This window comes from Phalacrocorax carbo, chromosome 3 (assembly GCF_963921805.1).
Source record: "Phalacrocorax carbo chromosome 3, bPhaCar2.1, whole genome shotgun sequence".
Lineage (NCBI taxonomy): Eukaryota > Metazoa > Chordata > Aves > Suliformes > Phalacrocoracidae > Phalacrocorax > Phalacrocorax carbo.
Genome location: NC_087515.1, coordinates 127,007,517 through 127,030,762, shown reverse-complemented (window position 1 = coordinate 127,030,762; position 23,246 = coordinate 127,007,517). Strand labels below are relative to the sequence as shown.

General features: G+C 40.9%; 1 protein-coding gene across 5 annotated transcripts in view; it reads right to left on the bottom strand.

Moving 5' to 3' along the window:
- The window catches only part of KIF13B (kinesin family member 13B), a 130,836-nt gene that overhangs the window by 52,585 nt on the left and 55,005 nt on the right, over positions 1-23,246 (bottom strand). For all 5 annotated transcript variants that reach the window (XM_064448275.1, XM_064448277.1, XM_064448276.1 and 2 more), the window contains 13 exons: positions 23,083-23,175; positions 22,253-22,433; positions 21,754-21,841; positions 20,252-20,386; positions 18,135-18,247; positions 17,590-17,701; positions 12,324-12,536; positions 9,358-9,468; positions 6,284-6,418; positions 4,190-4,320; positions 3,016-3,102; positions 1,832-2,022; positions 544-754 (listed from right to left, as the gene is read on the bottom strand). In XM_064448275.1, the coding sequence (XP_064304345.1) occupies positions 544-754; positions 1,832-2,022; positions 3,016-3,102; positions 4,190-4,320; positions 6,284-6,418; positions 9,358-9,468; positions 12,324-12,536; positions 17,590-17,701; positions 18,135-18,247; positions 20,252-20,386; positions 21,754-21,841; positions 22,253-22,433; positions 23,083-23,175 (1,801 nt within the window). The remainder of the gene's footprint in view (positions 1-543; positions 755-1,831; positions 2,023-3,015; positions 3,103-4,189; positions 4,321-6,283; positions 6,419-9,357; positions 9,469-12,323; positions 12,537-17,589; positions 17,702-18,134; positions 18,248-20,251; positions 20,387-21,753; positions 21,842-22,252; positions 22,434-23,082; positions 23,176-23,246) is intronic.

Sequence of the window (23,246 nt, the reverse complement as noted above, 5' to 3'; positions counted from 1 at the left end):
ATTTAGAGGCTGAAGTAAATAACCTCAGTGTAATTGCCCAGGAAAAGGCAAAGAGGACAGTGGCCCCTCTGTGGTTTTTGCAAAAAACAGTTTTTGCAATGCTCTGGATCAAAATTCTTTGTATTGTCCTCTTAGTCCCTTTTCTTTCCGCGCTCTTTGGTTGCCAGGACCTGCCCAGGTCAGACAGATGGATGCGAATCAAGACGAAAGACAGCCTCCCAGCAGCTGAGCCGTGATCCACAGAAGAACACACACACAGGAGTCCCAAAATTTCTTCCAATCACCCCATCTTTAGTCAAATTTGTTGCTGCTCAGGATAGAGTTCTCCTTAGCAACAAAGCAGGCACTCATTCTTTCTCATCTTTTCTACCACTATAGGTCTGATTGTTCTTAGACTAATATTTTTACTCTTTCCCCCAGCCCCCCACAGGAGCCCTCTCAGAAATTTGGCAGAGGCGCCCAATGCAATTAAAATCTTGCAAAGTTCACTGGCACTGAAGAACTGTCAGAGAACACTCCTGATGGTCAGATTTGATTACCCACCTCTCCTCTGCCCACTGCCGTAAGCGCTGCTGAGCGCTGGGAGAATGAAAGGAGAACCTGTCCATGCTGCGGAAATGCTGCTTCTCTGGCGACAATCGCCTTCGCAGTTGCTCCAGTTCGTGTTCGTACATCAGTCTCTGGCGTTCAAGCGCAGATCTCTTCTCCTCTTCGTGTTGCTGCTCCAGGCTTTGCAAGATTGACTGCATTGGATCTAAGCAGATGTTGAAAACAAAGACGCTAGTACTTCAGGGGTCAAATACCTGCTAACCATAAAATTAAATGGAAACAATCACGTAATGAGTATGGGGGCAGAGACAGTGAACTCTGAGATACGAGGTCTTTCTCATGTTCTGCTACAGACATGCTGTATGACCTTGAGCAAGGCACAAATTACTGTGATTTCACAGAATCATGGAATCACAGAATGCCCTGAGCTGGAAGGGACCCACAAGGACCATCGAGCCCAGCTCCTGTCCCTGCACAGGACACCCCAAATTCACACCGTGTCTCTGGGGGCCTTGGCCAAGCGCTGCTTGAATATCGCCAGGCTGGTGCCGTGATGCCTCCCTGGGGAGCCTGTGCCAGGGCTCCACCACCCTCTGGGGGAAGGACCTTCTCCTAATGCCCAGCCTAACCCTCTCCTGGCACATCTCCCTGCTCTTCTCCATTCTAGATCTGCAGTTATCCACATTAGGGACTGCGGTAGCCACTGAAATCCATGGTGAAGAACGTCTTAGAGAGTAAACATAGTTAGCATATAAAAGGATTGTATTTTTGCTATAATGCATATTTAAAAAGTGCCGCTGAACTGTGGTGAAAAACATCGTCAGAACAGACGGGATGGATGATTTAAGAGAGTTGAGAAAAGGGAAAGACCAAGCTGAAAAAACCCACTTCCTCCTGTTTCCAAAAATAACACCGTTCTGGGACAGCTACATAAGACCACAAAACTAAGGAACACGGTTTCAGAGATAGAAATCACTACAGTTAATGCCCAATTGAGACATAACACAAGAAGAATAAACAACAGAATGAAAACACTTTGATTTGAGGCTGCATTACCACCAATATTTCAGGTTTGGGTTTTTCCTCAAGAAGAACTGCCAAACAAAACATTCTGTAGTGGTTTTTTTCCCCCCCTCAAGTGCTAAAATGGCTATGATGAGTCATTCACACGAAAAGTTCTCTAGTAGGAAGTAGAAAGAAGGGAAAAAGTCTGTGGTTAAGAATCCCTGAAGATGTAACCTCATATTCAGTACCTATTTCCATAAGTTCTGTTGCTTCTTACCGTTACTACCAAGTGCCTTCATAGTGACTTCCATCTGGGCATATTCATAGCTGAAGTTAATCTCACTAGACACTTCACTGGAATTGTCTCCATCTATGTCCAGCTGCTCAACGCTATTACTGCACTTCATAGAGTTGTCTCGCTCTTCATCCTCATGATCTGCCTTCTTTTTCTTCTTGGGCAAATTCAGCCTTTAAATAAGAGGAAAATGTTAAAAGAACTATTAAAAACAACTTTGAAACCAAGGGCTGCTTTCAGAGATTATTGAAATTAAGCAAATTATCCAAAGCAGTACATTTTTCCCTTTCAAAATTTGTTGATCTCCTGTGAATGTAGTTTTCCTCAGGGTAAACAAGGGAGTTCAAGGCAACCTAACTAACCCATTCTACACTTTTTTAATAGGTAGTACCTGATATTTCTAATCAGATGGATTAGGTAACCATGATTTTTTTCAGTCGTCCCATATCCAAATAAGTTAGAGGCAATAATGAAATTATATCCCACTTTTTATGCAGATTCTTTCAAGCATAAAAGAAAACAAGTTGTAGATTCTCATTTACATCTACTGATCTTTAAGGTATTTTAGACCAGACACAGAGGGTTTCAAGAATACAGTCTTTCACAGAAGACTTCTGCCAGTGATCCTGTCTGATACAGGAAGGTCTCAGGCATGGCTGGCGCTGGAATTCCAGGGAACAGAGGACACAGTGCCCTTCTAAGGACCCAGATCACTGTATAACATAGGCCAAAAATCTAACACCTTAGCTGCAAAATCCAAAAGGCAACCTACCCAAGTCAAAGCTTGGGTGTAATATTTTCAACTCGAAGAGCGGAACGTAATATTAACATGGTACCAAACCACATTAAAGTTACCACCTCAAAAATTAACCCTCTTCAGCGAGATAACAATACTGATAACTACAGCAAGGTCCTCATCAGCAACCTTAGAGTCCCCTGAAAATACAGGAAGTTAAGTCACCCCGTTGCTCTGAAACTAAGGTCACTCACGGTTGCTATGACATCTAGCATTCAAGAACAGCCAAACACCAGCATTGCCTTTATAATCTCAATGAAAACGACATCACCTCCTCCTGCAGCCCGAATGCTCCACCGTCATCTTTCCTCCTACCTTATGATAAAACAAAGTTGGCGCAAACTTACGATTTCTTTAGTATCTTTTGTACCTGAAGAAGTGGTTGTTTCCCCACAGGATTCTGTCTCCATGGTGCAGCTGGATAGGACACATGACAGCGGAACCATTTACGAATGTCCTGTGAAAAGGCAAAAAACCTAAAGCAAACGCAACTATATAAGGCTTATTTTTTTCCCCCCAGTTTTAGAAAAGGCTTATTTCCCCCCCCCCCTTTCTTTATTGTAACCAGTTAAGGTAGGAGAACAGGCTTATGGATTGCAAACGGGGAAGCATCCCCAGAAACTTCGTTCACCTATGCTGTGCTGTCATAAAGTCCTCAAAGTCAGCTTCTTTTGATTGCTTAAGCCTATCGAGTTCAGTACCTCTGGAGAGATATTATGACAGCTATGTCTGGGGAGTATGATCAGAGCTTAAAAATGAGAGGCCTGAAAAAAAGATGTCGTCACTGGAAATAACCACTTTTCACATTACTTTGAAATACAGACGCAAAATAGAAACATTTGAATAAGACGTCAGAGAACTGTGCTATATAAATAGCTTAAAGACAATAAACTGATTAGAATAATCAGAAACTACTTTCATTTCAGAGTCAGATTAAGTCTGAAAATACGATCACAAGATAACTCAAATTTGAAGGGAACCTCGGTGTCATCCAGTGCAATCTCCTGCTCGGAGCAGGATCAACTACGAATCAGGGTAAATGAAAAATTCTTGAATACTGTGTATCTAACGATAAATCACTGGAGATGCTGACGATGCGATGCATGTCATTTTGTGATCAATTTCAATATACCATCTGCTTTTCGAGTACTGCTACTTAATCAAACAAAGCAACAAACGCTTCAGCAGCTCTTTGCATATTAACAGATTTCCTATAAAATTAATTCAAATTTTGATAGAGTTAGACAGCTGCAGATCAGTATCTACTTGCTGAAAGCATCTGCAATTTGCTCAGCCTCTCTTTGGAAACTTAAGACTACAAACACCATCACTGAGAAAAATCTCTTTAGAACGAAAGCTGTGAGTTGACAGAGGGGTAGATGACAATTAAGGCAAGATGTAAAGACAGGATGCACCAAGTAGAGTTTTCTTACTTCAGACTACATGGAAAAGTTCATTTTTTTAATCTTTTTGCACCACTAATCATCAAATACTAGATAAAACTACAATTATTGTACAACTGGAGCTGTATTTTATTCCTTTACCTAGTATTTTTTTGAGGTGTTAATATAACCTGCCCTTCTGGGGTGATGTCTATAATGCAGTGCTCAGGAAGAATTCCCATCCCACACAGCTGGATATCTTGAGAGTTGTCTGAGCCTATTAACGTGTGCTCCTGGGAAAAATTAATTAACATGTTAGCAATGCATTGCAGAAGTTCACTAGTTCTAATTTATCAATTCCCCTTCTGGATATATCTCGTCGTCTAGTTCCAAAATTTGAAAGCTGTTCAATACTTCCCGTAGAGGAAAAAAGGAGAACGAAACGCTGCAAGCAAATCCTTGCTTTGTCTTACAGCACCAAGTAGGGAGCACTCAGCAAGGTTTACAGGCAGCAGTTAAATCCAAAGAGGAGGAGGTTTCTGTAACTTAACTGTGGAATTCAGTGTCTCGGGACGTTGTAGAAACCAAAAGTATAAAGGAGTTCAAAGAGGAGTTAAGACAGGTTCACAGCGGTCAGACCCATGGCTATTACGCAGGTTCCGCCTAGATCATCCAACGGCTTAGGAGACTCCTGAAGTACCTGAGGCACGAGGGATTTGGCAGAGGAAGGATCACTCCACACATGCCCCAGTGCATCTATTTCCTTTTTAGGCATCTCTGACAGTCAATTTTTTGAGGAACAGATACAATAATTTAGATAAGTCAGATTAAGTTGTTCTTTGGTGCTTATAAGAAGCAGTATATACGCAGCCTAGCATTAAAGAGAATGTGAGCGAGATATTTACTCTGGGAAGCAAGAGAGCATAACCTCAGAATTTTAGCCTAAACAGGTGTAAGTCATTTTATTGAAAGCATTTCGAACACCGGGATTTCACCAAATCACCAAAATTCTCAACCAACAAAATGAATTGGCGTTATAAAAAACCAAAAATAAGATAAAGACTTACTGAAACTCACAAAACCTACCCCCTGCAAAGGGGTGTTCTCTAGAAAAGGGAAGTAGCACAGCACCACCTGAGACTCTTCTGCTGGTACTGATGGGCCAAGGCCTGTTTTCCAAGCAGGCTTTGTCTTCAGCGAACTCTTGTCGCATGTTCACAACGAACACCACAGAAGTCGGCTCTGCTTCAATAGCTGTCAGTGTGGAGGCTGATTTAGCAGCTCGAGTCACACTCTGGACACCTACGTGCAACACGCCTGGAGAGGATTCAGTTCTTCTCCCAGAACCTCAGCTTGGCTCTTTTGTCCTTTTAAATGCCTTTTTTTTTTCAGCAGCTACAACATTGAGAGAAGTCTTTCCCTTTCTTTCGTTGAAATATCACAGAGTAACTATGATATGAAAGAGGATCACGTATTTCCTAAGACTGACTAAACCAAAACCATCTTTCAGCCCAGTTGCTAATTCTGTGGCTGTTTTGAGAGTTACTATAGACCACTTCAAAGAGAAGAGAATGATTTAATGTGAAGCTTGCACTGCCAACATTCTTACACCGCTGAATTTTTAGAACTTGTATTCTAAAATGCGACTCAAAAATGGTTGGAAGTCATTTCTCCTCCTGACTCCAGATCACGTCTACAGGTTTTTAAAACTAGAATAAACCGCTCAAACGTTTCAGCGCAGAGTCTAAAAGCCACATTATGCGTTTTATGTTTAACATCAGTAACGGGGACTGCACATCAGCAGAAATGCTAAGGTGGAACAGAACTTGATTTTTCACTCCTGGCAAGTTGCATGAAGAGGAATAAAAATGCATTTTATAAACTGAAGTTCGTACTACACACATAGAAGCAAGCTGATTACTGATATGCCCAGATACAACACTTCTCTCAGTAAAACCTGGTGAAAGCTGGCAAAAAAAAACCCCAGAAGACAGATTACAAAGCGACCATCTCTAAATTCCTGTTAAAAAAACAAATAAAAAACAGGAAAACCCCAAACGTTCTGCTGATACAAAGAATTAAATTTGAAATAAAAAGGTTGTACTCATTTTTAATGAAGCAGTGAGCATCAGAAAATGCTTTAGATATGCAGTTTTTATAACATTCTGTAAGTACACCTCTGCCAATGGCATTAGAAGCCCGCTTCTATTAGAAATATATATACATTTTAATATATAGATCAATATTTAATTTTACCTTTAAATAGTACACCAGAAGTTCATTGAGAGCTGGATCTGCATTCAGATTAACCAGGAAGCACTTATTATCCCCAACTTTTATTCCCGAAGACTGAAGAGATATGCCAAGACTTTCCAACTGTTTCTGGCGCTCCTGCAAGAGGGTAGCCATCAAAAAATTAAGCTGATCGAGGTACAGCCCTTCGGAAAACCATTCCTATCAGCTACTTCTGAAAAAGGTAAGTCTCTTCTGCAACAGATTAGGCACAAAAGCCTTAGTTGTATCAAGCTTTGATCAGGGGACCTGCGATTTCCCTTGTCCCCCCCGCTTCTGGTCTCAGAGGGGTACGTGCTATGGTCTCTCTGAGTTGCATCTTCCTAGTGAAAAATGAAAACAGCTGAGAGCGGCACACTGCAGCACTGTAGGCGCTTCTCCATGACCTCACTGGGACAGCAAAAGGCTACCACAAAGACATCTCTAGAGCCCTTTATTTTCTCTTTTGAGCTAAAAAGCAACAAGTTAGGTTAAATCCCTGCCAAGTCAAGCTCCATGTCTATCTTTTATTCCAGAGCAATCAAAATGACAAAAAACTGGCAACCTGCTATTTAAGTAATGCAAGTAACACTTCCTGCTGAACAAGAATAGCAGCATTTTGGATGGTCTTTTGTTCTTGTCAATAGACTTCATAGAATTCAACAACAAAGCATTACTGTGCAAAAATGTACATCTTTCAAGGGGAAGTGTTTGGGTGAAGACTAGAGCAATGAAAGAGGAACACTAAACGTTTCTGACTCAAGAACAGAAAGGGATTCTTCTACAAACAAACAAACAAACAAAAAAAAGAGATAGAAATATTGAGAATTGTTCCCAGGATCATACAGAAACTGAAATGAGACTTGCCCACTTAAATAAACATGGGAGGCCTCTCACAGAATTGCTAGGGGGAAGCAGAAACAGGGGAGGGTAAAACACTTAAAATAAAAAAACAAATATAAGAGACCTGCAGGGCCTTTCCTGGGATGCTGAGACTTAAAATAATAACAACTAACTAACTTTCTCTCTCTCTCTCTTTCGATAGATCAGCCATTATATAGGAATAATGCTGGCATGTTTATTAAGGTTCTGACCTTTACCACCACTCTGCTTTGTATTTAAAAGCTTAGTATGCCCTACTATTCAGTACAATTCTCTGTTCAATACTGGAGTTGTACCAGGTCTAATCAAGATTAAAATAGCAAAGAATAGCAAGCACAACTCCATCTTGATTTTTTTCTACCCTGTCTCCTCACAGACTTACAAAACCAACAGAATGTCCTTGTAAGGAAAAGTTGTGTGTGTGTGAGAGAGAGAGAGAGAACAAAGAACAGTGCAGAAACTGCAGTATGATGTCAAAGATTGCTCTTCCGATCATCAGTGCCAGGCTGTGAAGTTCACATAATTCCTTATCATCTACAGAGATAAAGAACATGTCACCCAAAGGAGGACCTGGCCCACAGCCTAAATCTCACAGGTTTAACTTAAAAAAAAAAAAATAGAAAGAGCCAGATTCTGTTAACTTTTGCTCAAGACAAGAAAACTAATGTTCATTAACATTAATTTTCTTGAAGTTTATTAACTTAAACATTCAAAATGCATTAACTTAAACATTCAAAATGCATTAAAACTACATCAAATCCTCGATGAAATTTTGAAAAAATTTGCCTATTCACCTAGTCTTTAAGGCTCTGAACCCTCATTGCCACTCCACCTCTATAAACTGCCTCTTCGATGGTCCTCATTCTTTATGAGGATTCATCCTTTCCTCAAAGACTTGCAATTATCTCTCCATCCTACCCTACTACAATTTGACAGGTAGATGTTGGTGGATGCTGGCCAAAATAAAACCACTTGACAAGCCGTCATATGAACACCTTTAACCCTGGGCCTCCCTAAACCTGCTGAAGATGGCAGAAGGTTCTTTCCACCGGCTTCCAAGGGGTCCTGAAGCAGCCTTATACTGCACAAACACTAGTCCCTCCTCTGAAAAAATCGCTTCTTCTACAGCTGCAAGGCTCATGAAACTCCCAGCTCCAAAACACAGTAACATGCTGAGAGTTTAGAGCCAAAGAGGAAGAGAGCCAAAGCAAGCAGCTATAGGCAAACATCCAGGCAGATTTAGTCTGCAGTGTTGAGCTCCAGTGTTTCAACCTCCTCACACACTCAGGGTTTCTATGCCTAGAAACTATTGTGTAGGATAAGAGCAGAATAGTTTAAATATCCTTATTATTATTATTATTTTTCACCCTTACACACAGGGAGGAACATCCCTGGTATAAATCTGCGTTGAAAGCTAGGAAGCCCTCGTAGTCACAAGCAACACTTCTTACAATGGATGTTTAAAACTAAAGTCAACAGAGTCTATTCCAATTGTGTCGTCTACAAGAGGGCTTTGTATAGGAAGCTCCATTTTCTCCTTATTTATTACATGCTACTCATCACCCTTCAGTAGTCCTCCCCCTCAAAAGCTCCCTACTCCAAATATATACATCAGCATTGGTGTGGTAAGAATTGGAAGTGTCATGCGATAATCATGGTGACCTGCATGATTTGTCAACGTAACCATCACCTTCAATTACGGTCCGAGGCCCTAAATGTCACTGTAAGAGGTATTAAAACACAGGGGGATGCTGAACAGTTTTATTTTTTAATATTCTGAATGCCCTTTGCCTTGTGTATTGAGGCTCTCTGTACACAACCTTGTATTTAACGCTCTCAACACTCCATCTTTCACCACAGACAACAATTTTACTGTCTGAAGAATATAAAAACCCTGTAATCCTTTCATCCAGGGATTATTATTTTTTAAATAACTTCTCCATTTGCATATAGTGACAATTTATTATTGTCATTGGAATAGTAATCTGGGAGGCACCCAGCTATCACAGGAATTAAGCGAAGCTTTTCAAAAGGGCAGTAAGCTTGACCTACTTACCCATAAATGTGAGGAGAGATTCAGACAATCTCTGTCAACTGACAGGCAAAGGAAACAAACCTATTTTTCACACACACAAAAAAAAGAGGGGGTGGGGTAGGGGTGGAAGAAAGTAGCAAACCTGTGCTATCTCCTCAGTTTTTCTTAATTTTTCTTCCCAGGTCACAGTCATTTCCTGAATCAACTTTTCCGATTCCTCCAACCGCTCTTTCAATTCTGGCGATTTCATAGCCTGCAGAAAGAAAAGCAACTAAAGCAAGAAACCTTGTCGTGCTTTGGTTTTTGCACATCGCTGTCACACAGCTGGGGGGGGGGAAAAGGAAACATAACACTACTCATTTTCCAAGGCATACTTATCAGTAAGTAAAGGGGCTTTTTTTAAATACATATTGCATATAAATTCAGAAACCATCAAAAAGTTAGTTTAATTAGTTTCAAGTACAGTTGCTAAAGTAGAGTTTATATACTTCAATGCAAACCAATTACATGATACTGGCAGATTTGCGCAAAGATATTCAACGCAAACTAATCTCATTTCTCTACCAATACAAGTATCCCAGGCGACTCGTATCTAAAACAATTTGTTTCTCAGATGCTGCTGATCTGGCTAGCCACCGTTCTCTCAGCTTCCTTCCCTCAGAATGGCAGTTAACACCTCAAACTGCCACGCCACCAAAATATTTTTACTGTCCGTTTCGATATGGCCTGATAGGTGTGATTTTTTCCTTTCTAATGCAAGGCATCCGAGGTGTTCTAGTTATCTACCTCTACATACGTAGCAGGTATCAAAAGAAGCTTTATGATGTGCAACTTTGTTTTGTGAAATAATCCAAGAACTAACTTTAGAATAAGATGATGCCCCCCATCGCCACCCACTGGGCACTGCAAAAACTGAAAGGACATAATTTTCTAACTACACACATTTACTTCCTCCAGTCTTGGTACTGGCATATTCCTCCTGTGCTACCTTGAACAGGAAGCCTGTGGGCTTCCTTACGTCGCTATTTCATTACCACTAACAAGAGGAAAATTATTTTGGCTGGTAGGTATTTATGCAATGCCAATTAAACAATGCAAGCATCGTTCTCCATCAGGTATACCTTTACCACAAATACCAAAACTCCTCACAGGAATCCAAATCAGAGTAGCTTCATTACACTGCAGTTTGTTCAAGAAAAAAAGCAAGTGCCAGGAGTGGAAAAATCCTGTCTTAAGACAGGAGTTTCCTCTGCCTCAAGACACAACAGCCTAGGAACTGTCAGCTGGCATGCCTCGTGTTGTCTTTTGCTGGTTGGCTATCTCAGATTCCTAAAGACAGGGTAAAAGGGAACACAGATTCCTCCCAGGAAAGGAAAGTAAAGCCAACGCAATCTCCAGCGGAAAGTTTTATCATGACCAGTAGAACACGATCAGTGCAAAGGCGCTGGACACTACGGAGCAGGACAGGAAGATGAAGCCGTAACTCTCAAGGTCTAAGTCTTGTTTGCCTATTTATTTGGGCCTGGGGCAAAATTACTCAACATTTCCACATGCTTCAACTGCAAAATGAGCTAGGTAATTCTCCTCGCTCCCTACAATGCTTCTCAAACCAACAGATATATGGGACCAGGTTCACACCAGGCCAGCAGGCGCACTTTGCTGATAGCAGTTAGTTTAAATTCCCAGCTTAGGAAGGACAAGCTCGTGGTCTTAGCACATAAGACCAATTAAAACATTTGAAATTAATTCCGATTAGAAAAGATCAAAATGTGTGGATTTAAAAAGAAAAGGGGAAACAAGGAGAATGCCTTACTCTTCTGGGGATGGGGAGGGAAGTAAACTGTCAGGTTCTGTTCTGCCTCGGCTATTTAGGAAAGAAAAGGATCCTGGCACCAAAAGGGGGGAAAAAAAAAATAAAAATCAAACCCACGACTTGGTAACCTCTGTATTTGGAAATGGGCTTTGAAAACGTAACCTGACTGTCACAGCAGGTCAGTGGTTTTGTTCCCTTAAAATAACGTTACTTATGCACATTTCTGTAGGAACAATTAAATGGGCTACAAAGGTAATAAACCAACAAGACAATGAACGTGGGGTTTGACCCTTAGTGTAGCCTCTTTCTAGCCAACTACACCATTTTTTCCATGCTTTGTCAATGCCACTGAGATGACAACTAGGGTGGGACTGTAATACTTGGAAAAGGAAATACTTATTACTTCATATTTAGGAAACACTACTTCATTACTTTGGAAAGCTGCCATTATTTTGGCATTAACGCTCACAAATGAAACAAATAGGGAGTGCTTGCATCTCAGACTACTGTTAAGTCTGTGGTGCATATTTTAGAGGAATTTGTAGATATTTAACTTGAGATACCTTAAAAAAACCTGCTACACACTTACTGGATGCTTAGCATATTAGGCAGCTCAGATGAGAGCAGTCCAAAATTCACTAGTCATTTCTAATGCCACAGCCAGCACTCCCTGCATACCTCATGAGGCAAATACTGTAATCACCATTTATTCTGAACTGCAAAACAGACGGATTATATCACTGATGCTTTTCCACATTTGAGAACAAAAGTCAGAATTAGGCTAGTTCTTGGCCTTCATCTAACATTTAGACCACACTCCTTTCACAATTTCATTGAGGTAGCTGTGCAGATACTCATAATATTGTCTAGCACCTCTAAGAGATGCCATTTAGAACAGTTAAAGCTTGTTAACAAGCGTCATTTAACTGAATTCACAACTTGCAGGATGTAGCCACACTGAATTCTTTAAATGTACTGGCAAAACTCTGCCTATGAACTGCACAATCTTAAGACTCTACCCCTATTCCTGCCTTCATGTCCTCTTGCTTTTGACCCGTATCTCACAATAAAAACGAGATTGCTCAACCAGGTGTTCAGAGAGAACCTGCTATCTTGTGTTATCACCCGTGTTTCAAGACTGACATACAGAAAGATGAAAGAAGTGATATAAAGGGAGATTTCTCACAGATACCATGTAGCATTGCTCTGTGGCGTTCATTTTCAAGAACCGGGTAAGAAAGTCCTGCCAACAGGGTTTACCGGACTTACTGGCTAGTCAAGTCTAAAATTTGTACCTCTGCTTTTGTGAGCTGTTCTCGCAGCTTCTCCACTTCCTCACGGAGCTCCCGAATAATGCGAGCATTGGGGTCTTCGTTCACCACGGCATGATTAACAATGTTCTTGGCCCGATCTGCATACCTCAGTGTCGAAAGGGTCTCATCATAGTTGTCTGCTGCCGGACTCACTGTTGCTACCATGGCAGTCTTGCTGTTACCACCAAGGCTATCCTGGAAAGTGGTAGAGGATGTAAGTTAAGAGAGAAGGTTCCTTTGGTTATAGTCAGTCAGTGAACTTAGGCAGTGAATAACAACTTAGGGTTGGGAGTAGATGGGGAGCAACTAGTAACAGAAACATTTTTGTCAGAGCTCCTCAGTTCAAAGTTAATATTTTAGGCTCTGTAAATCAAGGAAGGTTGTTAGTTTAAATTGTCTTTTTATTTTAAGTACATTTAGGAAATATAATTCTTGGCTTTCAGAACCAGTTTCTGTTTAAACAGGAATGAACACAGTCCCTATTTTGGGCTTTATGGTGCCTAGTAAAAGCTTCAAAGGTTTACTTCCATGTTTTCCGCTTAGGTTTATAAACCAGAAATAAGAGCACTGCAGCATTAGACCTCTCAGATAGTACTGAACGAGCCCAGGAAAGATCATGAGGAATTCAGAATATCTCATTTTAAAGACTGGAAATGAGATGGTTCCGGTAAGTATTTAATTTAAATTACTTAAAGATCACCTCATAAACAATATAGCTGAATGTATCCTTCTAAATATTTCAGAATGGGGCCCTTCCCTTCCCCCTGCTTGCAGGGCTCACAAATCTCAGCTGAGTTATGTAAGAAATTACCCTTTTGGAATTTGGTTGACAGAGAAGGAGGGCGTGAAACCACATTCCTGCAAGGCAGTGCGTCGGGGAAGGGGGGGAAGGAAGGAAGGGAGTGTTCCATCTTTTCATTGATCACAAAATTGTGTTTGGTCAGTCTAAATGATAAAATATTCTGTTTGGAGCAAATATTTTCTTAGTTGGTTGGGGTTTTTTGTGTTTTTTGTTTGTTTGTTGGGTGTTGGGTTTTTTTGTGGATTTTTTTTGTTTTGTTTTGTGTTTTTTGTTTTTGTTTTTGTTTGATCGGTTGGTTTAGATTTTTTTTTTTTTTTACCCAATACCCCTTTCTGAGATGAACCATACTATTAACTTTATCTTCAATAACCCATGAAATCTAGGTCAGGCATTGCCATTAGAACAATCTGACTACATTAGCTGCTTGTCTACCCATTTCAATTACAAAGCGCACATGTAGCTTTCCCTAGCAATCATTAAAATGCCCCTTTAAGTATTTCCTTAAGACTCTCTCTGTTGCTGCACGATGCTTAAAATAAGTTGACAGCAGTCCGGATGCTTCAGTGGTCAGACAAGCACTGACCAACCCGACCAACGTTGCTTCACTGCTGCACTGGCAGCACTCTGCTGTCTCTGGCCATGCAAAAGAGATGTTAGCTCTCTGAGCAGAGAACATAATTTCAGCTGTACAGTGTTCAGCACGGTGAGCTGCGCCAGCACGGTTAGCACTTGCAGGTAAGAGTATTTACAGAAGTCAGCTGAAAATAACAGCCTTCTGACAATACCAGCATGTGGGGTTTTTTCTCATCTGAGGAGCAGCCAATGTTTACTCCAATAAATATAGGGCTTGGGAGGATCCACTCTGTAACACAGAAATGTTTTCCCAAAGCATCTACTGAAAACTTTAAAGAAAATTAACACATGAGCACATGACTCATTTGGTGGGATTTCCCACCAAAATCCAGCGCAGAGCTGCCAAGGGGATCAGGGGACTGGAGCATCTCCCTTGTGAGGAAAGGCTGAGAGACCTGGGTCTGTTCAGCCTGGAGAAGAGAAGGCTGAGGGGGGATCTCATCAGTGCCTATAAATATCTGAAGGGTGGGTGTCAGGAGGATGGGGCCGGGCTCTTTTCAGTGGTGCCCAACGCCAGGCCAAGGGGCCACGGGCACAAGCTGGAACACGGGAAGCTCCCCCTGAACATGAGGACAAACCCCTTTGCTGTGCGGGTGCCAGAGCAGGGGCACAGGCTGCCCAGAGAGGCTGTGGGGTCCCTTCCCTGGAGACATTCACCCCCCGCCTGGACGCGGCCCTGTGCCCCTGCTCTGGGGGTGCCTGCTCCAGCAGGGGGTGGGATGGGGTGAGCTCCAGGGGGCCCTTCCAACCCCCACCAGTCTGGGATTCTGTGATTTCTGGCTCTACAGAAGCCAGGACTTTTCTTCAATCCATCAATGGTTTCAAACATTAAGAACGACATTCTGTAACTGCAATCCCCGTTCTGCATGAAAAGGTAAAGTTTATCAGGGAGCTGCCAGGTACTCAGCTTCCAAATCAAACCTTCAGTTTGCATTTTGAGAACCTCCTTCACTAATTAGCTCCAAAATAGGATTAATTCATTATTTGAATTGCAACTCTGCTCTGCAGGCAGCTGAGAACGCCGTTACAGTGATACATCGTAATTCACAAAACACCCATTATGGCAGATTGTCCCATAAAGTTTTATGTATAAAACCATAGTGCTGATTTCACTGGTTTCTGTAATGTTAAGCAAGAAAGGTAGATGAATAGTAAGCCAGCCTCTCGTTAGTGAAGACAGCATCTGCAAATTACCCTGGAAAGGCTGGGATTGCACATGATGGAGAGATACACCGAGTAGAAAAAAAATAAGTTTAGTTATTTCTAAGACCAAATTAGCATGGTCTTCTCTAGTAGCAAGGTTATTGTGAAAAGAACTTAAAGATCTGTAATTATGTTTTTTAAAAGCAGCCATCACTGAAACATACAGGGCCTCTGGAAAATTTGGAAAATGAGATGTTTGTGTCAACAGAATTAGATAAAACCAAGAGGCTAAAGAGCTGATAAACTATTCTGCCTCCCACACATAACCCGACACCACTCTTCAAGCATCCTCTTGCAGTAATATTTTTCACCTGGTATTGTCATCTAAGGATACTTGACAAAATTAAAGTCAAAGTGTTAGATTTTGAGATCTCCTCAACTCTACTGGATTCTCAGATTCATGAAGAAACTCTATATGACAGGTATTCCTAGTGTTACAACTCATTTACTCCACTTTGGCATCGTAATTAAAAGTTGAAAGCCGGAGAGAAAGATAGCCCACCATCTCATGGCTTCTACAAACAGGCCTATTTAAACGAATAAACCCCTCCTTTGATCTTTAATTAAAAAAATGTTTAAATTTTCCTCTTTCAAAATAAAGCTTCTCTTCAATGAGCTTGTTTGTAAAAAATCCAAAAGCCCTAAACCTTTTGTTTGCACTTAACATAGCGGGATGTTAAAGACACAAAGAAGGTTTGCTTGAAAGAAGGCAGAACAAAAGCGCACTTCTATTTATGAGCTAAAGCATGTGCTATGTACGGCCATCATCATCGCAGCTACAATGCATCAGACAGGTGCTAAACAGGAATTTCACTCTGCTTGCTGGATTTGTTTAGAAATGGAACAGCATAACTAATTCTAACAACACTAGAAATTCGTTAGAAAGGTTTCCACTCTGCTCGCCCAGACTATTGCATCCACATCAGGAATGCAAGCACACATGCCGCTGGAGCAAACCGAAGCAAGCTGAGCGCTGGTTTTGTTCCCATCTTTGCAGAGAGCTAAAAAGCACTTGTTCAAGTAGAGGAAAAAAAGTGTAAACACAGAGAGGCAAAAGTATATTTCAACACTAAAAACGTCTTGGTGCAAGGAACACTGCGAAACGAGGATTTATTTTACTGTAGGAAAGCACAGACACTGTTCCTGTTGTGCCATTCTGATTTTTATGTGGCCCTCGTGACTGTACTATTTGATGCGCAGTATCTGTGACATTTACAGCGGGGAGAGGAGATAAATCGTTTCATAGCAGTTGTGCTCAAAGGTTCATTAAGACAGCACTGAGAAAAATGAAGGCTTGTGGTGTCAAGGGGTTACACAGGTAGAGAAAGGAAAGGAAAACATTGTTTTTAAATCTCCACACCTCTGTACAACCTGCAAGTGACTTTTTCTTTCCACATGTGCAGTTAAATCACAGGGACACCAAATTCAAACATCCACAAACATTGCTGGGGGGGTGGAGGGGGAGCAAAGCTGAGTATTCAAGATAACAAGATCTAGGCAGAGCGCCTACAAAAGAGGGCAAAAAAAGGCTGGTGGTGCCAAAAATCAGTTTCTTCCCAGATTATATCTTCCTACCAGCAAATATCTTAGTTGTTCCTTGAGAACAATAACACAGAGCACACGGGGAAAAAAGGAAACTTGGAAAATGAAACTGAAGTCACCTACACATGACACCTAATTCAATAATCCCTCAAAATCCCAGTCAACCAAGACCACTCGCACTGTACCAGGCAAAATATGAAAAACAAAACAAGCCACCTTTACTAGCAGGCAAGCTTTTTACAGGCAGAAGTGGCTACATTTCTGCTTGCCAGTCCTTCAGAGAGTAAATGACAACTCTACTTAAAATCAAACAGGCACTCCTAAGACTTTTTGTCATCAGGGTACCACGCTTTATGGCCACCGCAGGCAGGAAGTGGGAAGAACAACAAAACCAAAAGCTTGCTTGTTAATTCAACAAACAAACTCATATTTAACAATCTGGGGTTTTATTTATAGATCTTACAGATTTGCATCCAAGTACCATCATGATACATGCCTTTTTCCCCCCAAAGTAATACCAGAGTCCTGTGCGGTACAGACAATTATTTAACTGCTCATTTCACATGAATATGAGGTACAAAGTCTTCTGACCTGTTCCTCAGACTGTAATTGGGATAATGCTTTGCAATTATACTCTGCTGACAGAAGTAGATTATATTAACAAATATATTAGACAATTAGGAAGAGGTAATAGTCTTAATCAAACTCTTCAAAACTAACCGTGCCAGTATGTAAAATGCAGTTGCAGGTGGCGATACCCCAAATTAAATTAGCCCAAGGTTGTGTATGAAGCTGTATGTAAACTGACCCAGAAAAGGTAATGCTTTTTAATATTTTTTTTAGGCCATTACAGGTCAGCAGAACTCAGGGAATATATTCAGTCTGTAGAGATACTAATGGCTTACATCCACCTAATTTTCCAAAGACAATTATGGTTACCATCAAAACCAGAAGACGAGGCAAAAAGAACAGCCTTTTATTTCATTGAATGGGACTTTTCGCCCTTTTTCCTCCCTTGCAGTTCTCTCTTTAAAAAAAAAAAAATTAAAAAAAAATCAGAGTACTTACTTTAAGTAACCAAGTGAGCACAGAATCACGATAAGGAACAAATTTGTTCTTGTTCTTGCCAGCAGCCTGATCTGCCAGGGCAGAAATAACCAGCCCAAGTGTTGTGAGGGACCTGCACAGAGAACACAGGCAGTCATTAACAAGTGTAAATATTCATTAGTCAAATGCATATTTAGACAGTCACTTTCTCTCCAAGAATGAGTTCCGAGGAAAAAGTTTCTAATACAGTTTTGGTCATTCTTCTCTCACAGAAGCTCTTGTTTTCAGTATACATTTTCAGCCTTAACAATCACGTCTTCACAACGCAATTATGTGGTAGCTGCAGGAACGCAAGTACAGAATTAAAAACGCCAATCATTTTAAGTAGGCAGAGATCCCATTCAAAGATCCAAGAGTATTCTATGTCGGAGAAGTAGAGAGAAGGGAAGAAGAAAACTGGCTACAAGAGCTTATACAGACTTTATCCTATTTTACAAGTACACTGTATTTAGCAGCCAGGATTGTCCTGGTGAAAGAAAGGAAAAGAAATAATCACAGAGTCTTACTTGTTAATGTTGCTTCCTTCCTTCAGCCTGTCTCCTGCAGCACCAGTCTTAGTTGCCCTTTCACTACCTGCTAAGTCCACCAGACTCAGCTTGCCCACCTTCTCACCTGACGTCTGCAGAAGGAACCAGAGAACAGCTATTGTTAGTTCACTCAGATCAAGTTACACAGTTTGATGTACTTTCGAACAAGAATCAAGCTTCATTTCTTGGTGTAGACTCTCTGCAGCTCTTCCAACACCTTTGAAAGTCATTGGACTTGACCAGTATTCTGTGCTAACGTACTAGCTGCTGCTTCAGAAACAAGAGGAGGATCTGAAGTAAAGTCAGGCACACTAATATCTTAAGACATCTCAGAAATCTCCAGAGGAGAGGAACACAGGGCACGTTAGTAAAACGTTAAACCAAGAAAAATGCAGAGGCAGTACAGGCCAAGGAATAACAGAGACATGGGGTCTATAGCCCCATTCTCAAAACAGTTCCCTAAAAATCTCAGATTTTATACCAAGTTTCTTCTCTGTTTTTCAGAGAGTAAGAATGAACATGACAAGAAGCATGTTATCATTTACACAAATTACAATTGCCAAGTCTCCTGGATCCTTAACAGCCTCCTCGACAGCCATCCAAGCTATGCGAGTGTTTAAACCTGTAACACAGATTTTGATACAAATCCTTTTATCTCATTTGACCCAAAATGACATCCTGAAACACTCCTTGAATTTCACGTCAATCTGAAGAGCTAACTGTCTTTGAGAACAGTTTGCTCACGTCATGTACTTCTGCAGCATGTACAACTTTAGCATCTCGGTATCACAGTTGCAAAGTGCTACGTTCCCCTAAATGAACAGGATCATTAGAATCAATATGCTTTCAAAGATGTTACTCGAAGCCTCTCCAAATATAATGTGATCATCAGGGCACGCCGAAACATGTCATTTCCAGGACTGAAAGGACGAGCAGATGGGAAAACAGAGAAATCTGTTCCAGAAACTCACACACTGGTCACTGGTAGATGCAGAGAATACAGACAAGCACAACTACCACCTTGCATCCGGGCTGGCCATGCCCACACAAAACCCACACATGCTAAGTACATGGTGGAGCCACAGCAGAAATGGAATGACAAGCTACGGCAAATCGAGGAGTTTAGCATAGTAGGACCGCTGATGTGAAGCACAAAGGGAAAAAGAAACCAAATAAAGAGCAAGGAAAATCGTTTGGATGAGAAGATCGGTGGAGACTGAGAAACGAGGAGGAAAAGAATCCAAATGCTCCTTATACTTTACATTGTATTCAACATTTAGGCACGTACATGCCGTAGATTTGCTCTGCAGACACTCAAAATTTCTCCAACGCTTTGAAGACATTTAAAAATTGCCCGAGCACAGAATCTATCAACAAAGTTTAAAGAGTTTTGGTATAGGAGATCTATTTCAATTTTAGTTTATCACCATTTTCTATGAGGGATTAAATAATATTAACATAAATGTATTCCTCACCCACCTCCAAGGAATATTTACATATAAGGAAATGTAAAGAAAAACACTTCCACATTTAAATGTCTTTTAGATATTTCATATATATACATAAAAATATCAATGTCATACAATGCAAAGTTTTTGAAATGAGTATATGTTTCTGTTTATAAAGCTGATCATTTGTACATCTTTGCATGAAACAAACCCTGGAAGGAGATTACCAGGTGTACACTCCGGTGTTCTATTTTTCATCTACACATTACATCCTTAGTTTCTGCTCCAAGTCTGTACTACACACCATTGTTTGAAAAGAAGTGTTTCTTTACTTTAGATTCTAGGCTTAGGAGATCCTTCCTGCACCCTCCGGCAAGTCTGCTGCAGCTTGGGGCCTGCATTTTTGCTTTCCATTTCAAAAAACACATTTCCACTTACAAACCTATTAAAACTGATTTCCCTCCGTCAGGGCACAAGCACATGAGCATTCTGAGGATGCAGCTAACCTGACCCGGCGCTTGCAGTGCACAAGGGCAGGAGACTGCAGCGAATGACCTCCTGAGGTCCCTCCCAACCGACATTTCTAAGAGTCTGCGAAATACATTAAAGCAAGCTTAACATTTGGACCTTGTAACTTGTTTTACTTACCCCTGATTGCACATCGTAAAGTGTGTGGGTGAGGATGATCTTGAAGACAGCATGGGACCGACTGCTCTCCTCATTCATGTTGGTGGCAGCCACTGTTCGAGATTTGTTGCCCTCAGACATTAAGGACTCGATGTCCTAGGTACAATTTTCACAGCCGTAAGCATATCTGCATTAACATTCTTCTCAATTATCTACTGAAACAATCTCAGTTTGGTAAAATACAGCAAGTATTTTCCCACTAAGTTTCCCACTGTTTTTTCATAAAGTGTGAGGAGAAAAAATAGTGTGATCTCCCCTTTAAGGACTAGAAATTCCATGATGTGACATGCATATTCATCCATTACCTTTACTTAGATATTAAATTATCAAAAAAAAAGCACCTGGCTGCACATAGCAATACTCAAAAGCAAAATAAAAAGCGCAGAAACAGCAATTCACGTTTGAACACCTTCACATTTTAGCATAAGTTGTCCAACACACATTCCTGAAATCTGTAATACTGACATTAGGCTCAAAGTTTTATAAAACAGAACCACACTGAACGGGTCATTACGTTCCTCCTACATGTAAGAGCTTAGAAACTCCTCCGATATGTCCAGTTGTGATACTTGAGAAATACACAGCTCCCCTGCTGAAGTGTTTTACAGCAATCCTGTAAAATCGGTAAAACTTCAGAATCTTGGGCTTAACTTTTTATTCAGGCGTCTCTAGCTGCATGGTGCTATAAAAACCCACAAAACAAACAAAAGAACACCACAGACCACTCTGACTCTGTATGCTGAATTACACAAAGCCGCTGGGCGACATGTAAAGGAAAAGCACGCAATGTGTCTGGTCTTAACAGAAACCACCAAAGAGAGGTGGATGAATACCTGGGGAGACTCCAATAGGAAGGACTGCATCATTTTCACGTTTGGTTAAGATGACAGAATTCCATCCTGTATTTACTCATTTCTCTCACCGTACATTAATGCTTCTTAAAAATTAGGGCATTTTGTGAATGCATATATAAACATTTCCTCTCCAGCAAGCAAGTTTTATGCAATGTTCTCCAGTATTTGCCTTGTAAAGAGCCACTGGTTTATAATTCCAGTGTGCCTGTGTGCTCCTGTAAGTGAATTTACCCGGCAATAGCGTGACAGCCAAAAAGTGACAAAATGTGGTACTGAAAGCCCGTGCCTGCTAAATCCTGGTTCTGCAATTAATCACAGATCGCTTTCTCATGGATACAGCGTATGCTCATCTTAAGTTTGGGAGGAAAGCTGCTTCATTCAATAGGTGAATTACTTCCAGAGCTATTGAGTAGTACAGGATGAAGATGAGTTTCTGCTCTTAATTCTGTTCTCCCCAGTCATCACAACGCAACAATCCTACAGCTCTCTTGCTCTAAAATCCGTGTTACTGCCATGACAATTAGGAGGAGCTTAATTTTGTCCTGCTGAAGGGACAGCACCCTGGTGTTTAGGATGTCAACATAAGCCTTTCAGAAAATCAATCCTTACCTTGTAGCTAGCAACAGCTAGTTTGGATAGGCCATCTACGTAAGGACCGTAAACACTGTGTTCTCTAACTTTTAATGACTGACGGCTTCTGGTTGGGGGAAAAAAAAAAAGTGATTTATAAGCACATGACTGACTTAAGACAACATTTAGAGAGAGGCAATTTCTCACTGAGAGATCTCAAACATGATGGTCTTACAAATATCATAATAAAGCACAGAAGGAGGGCTATAATGCAAACAAAAAAGCCTTATGTCTACACATAAAATGCTGACATAGACATTTGTGTCACTGCATAAAAGGTAGCATTAGGGTGAGTTTACTCCAAGCTTTTAGTCTTACTACTTTATTTGGATTTAAAACGAAAGGACACTGAAATCAGGAAGAAGTAAAAGCCATCCTACGCAAATGCCTTACGCGGGATCCATTAAGGCAAGCTGGTTATGGAAAGGAGGAGTGTATGGCAACATATTACAGTGCTGTTGACACACAAATTACTTACCCTTTTGGGTCAAGAAGATCTCGGACTTTCTCATTGTATATCTCCATGTAGGACACTTCCACTTTGAAACTCTGCTCTTCATTTTCCTCTTTCTGTGCCCTTTCGAAGAGTCCACTGCAAAGTCTAGGGATTAATCCAGGCTGGTCAGCAGTACCCATCATCGTGTATGATTTTCCCGATCCTGTGTGATTGAACCTTTGATTAGTGCACATGCAACAAAGTTTCTTGCTGTGTGGAACATGGAAAGGAAATAGAAGAGGTGGAAAAACCCCCTGCATTTCAGTGAAAGATATTTGTGCAGTTTTGTATTTAGAGCAACCAAAACACCATTTAGCTAAAGACTATTTAATTAAAAGGAAAAGCAAAACAGGAAGTTTAGTACAAACTGACAGAGAAGACGTTTTCAGGTAGGTACAGTCTTACTGTAGATGACAACCCACTAACACCCACATATATGCCACAAGGAGAAAAGTGAGGCGCACAAGCAAATTCATTTTTGCATATTACATTTAAAATGATGACTAAGATTATTGCAATGAAATATGTAGAAAATATGAGTGATGCACTGAACTCAAGGACGATCTCTATCGTTCCAAAGATTATAATCAAAGGTGTGAGAAATAAGGGCTGCCAGCAGCAACAGACAAAATCCTATTTCTCATCCTGTCCACCTCCTGTCTACTGTTACAAAAAAGAAAGGTGTTTATCACCTACCTTACAAGGCATTTCTCCCAAAACAATGCCACAACAGCCCTGAGGAGGGTCTCCAGTCAGAATGTAACACCTTTTGCATCAATGATGTTTTTTGCTTATGTCCGGAAGGGACTTACCAGTTTGCCCGTAGGCAAAGATGCAAGCATTATAGCCTTCAAAGGCATTCTGAAGAATATTCTCTCCAAGGCACTTGAAAACAACATCTTGACCTAAGAAATAAAACACACAAACTAACATTGTAAAAAAGCAGCAGATTCCCCCCACTCCTTGATTTGGATCC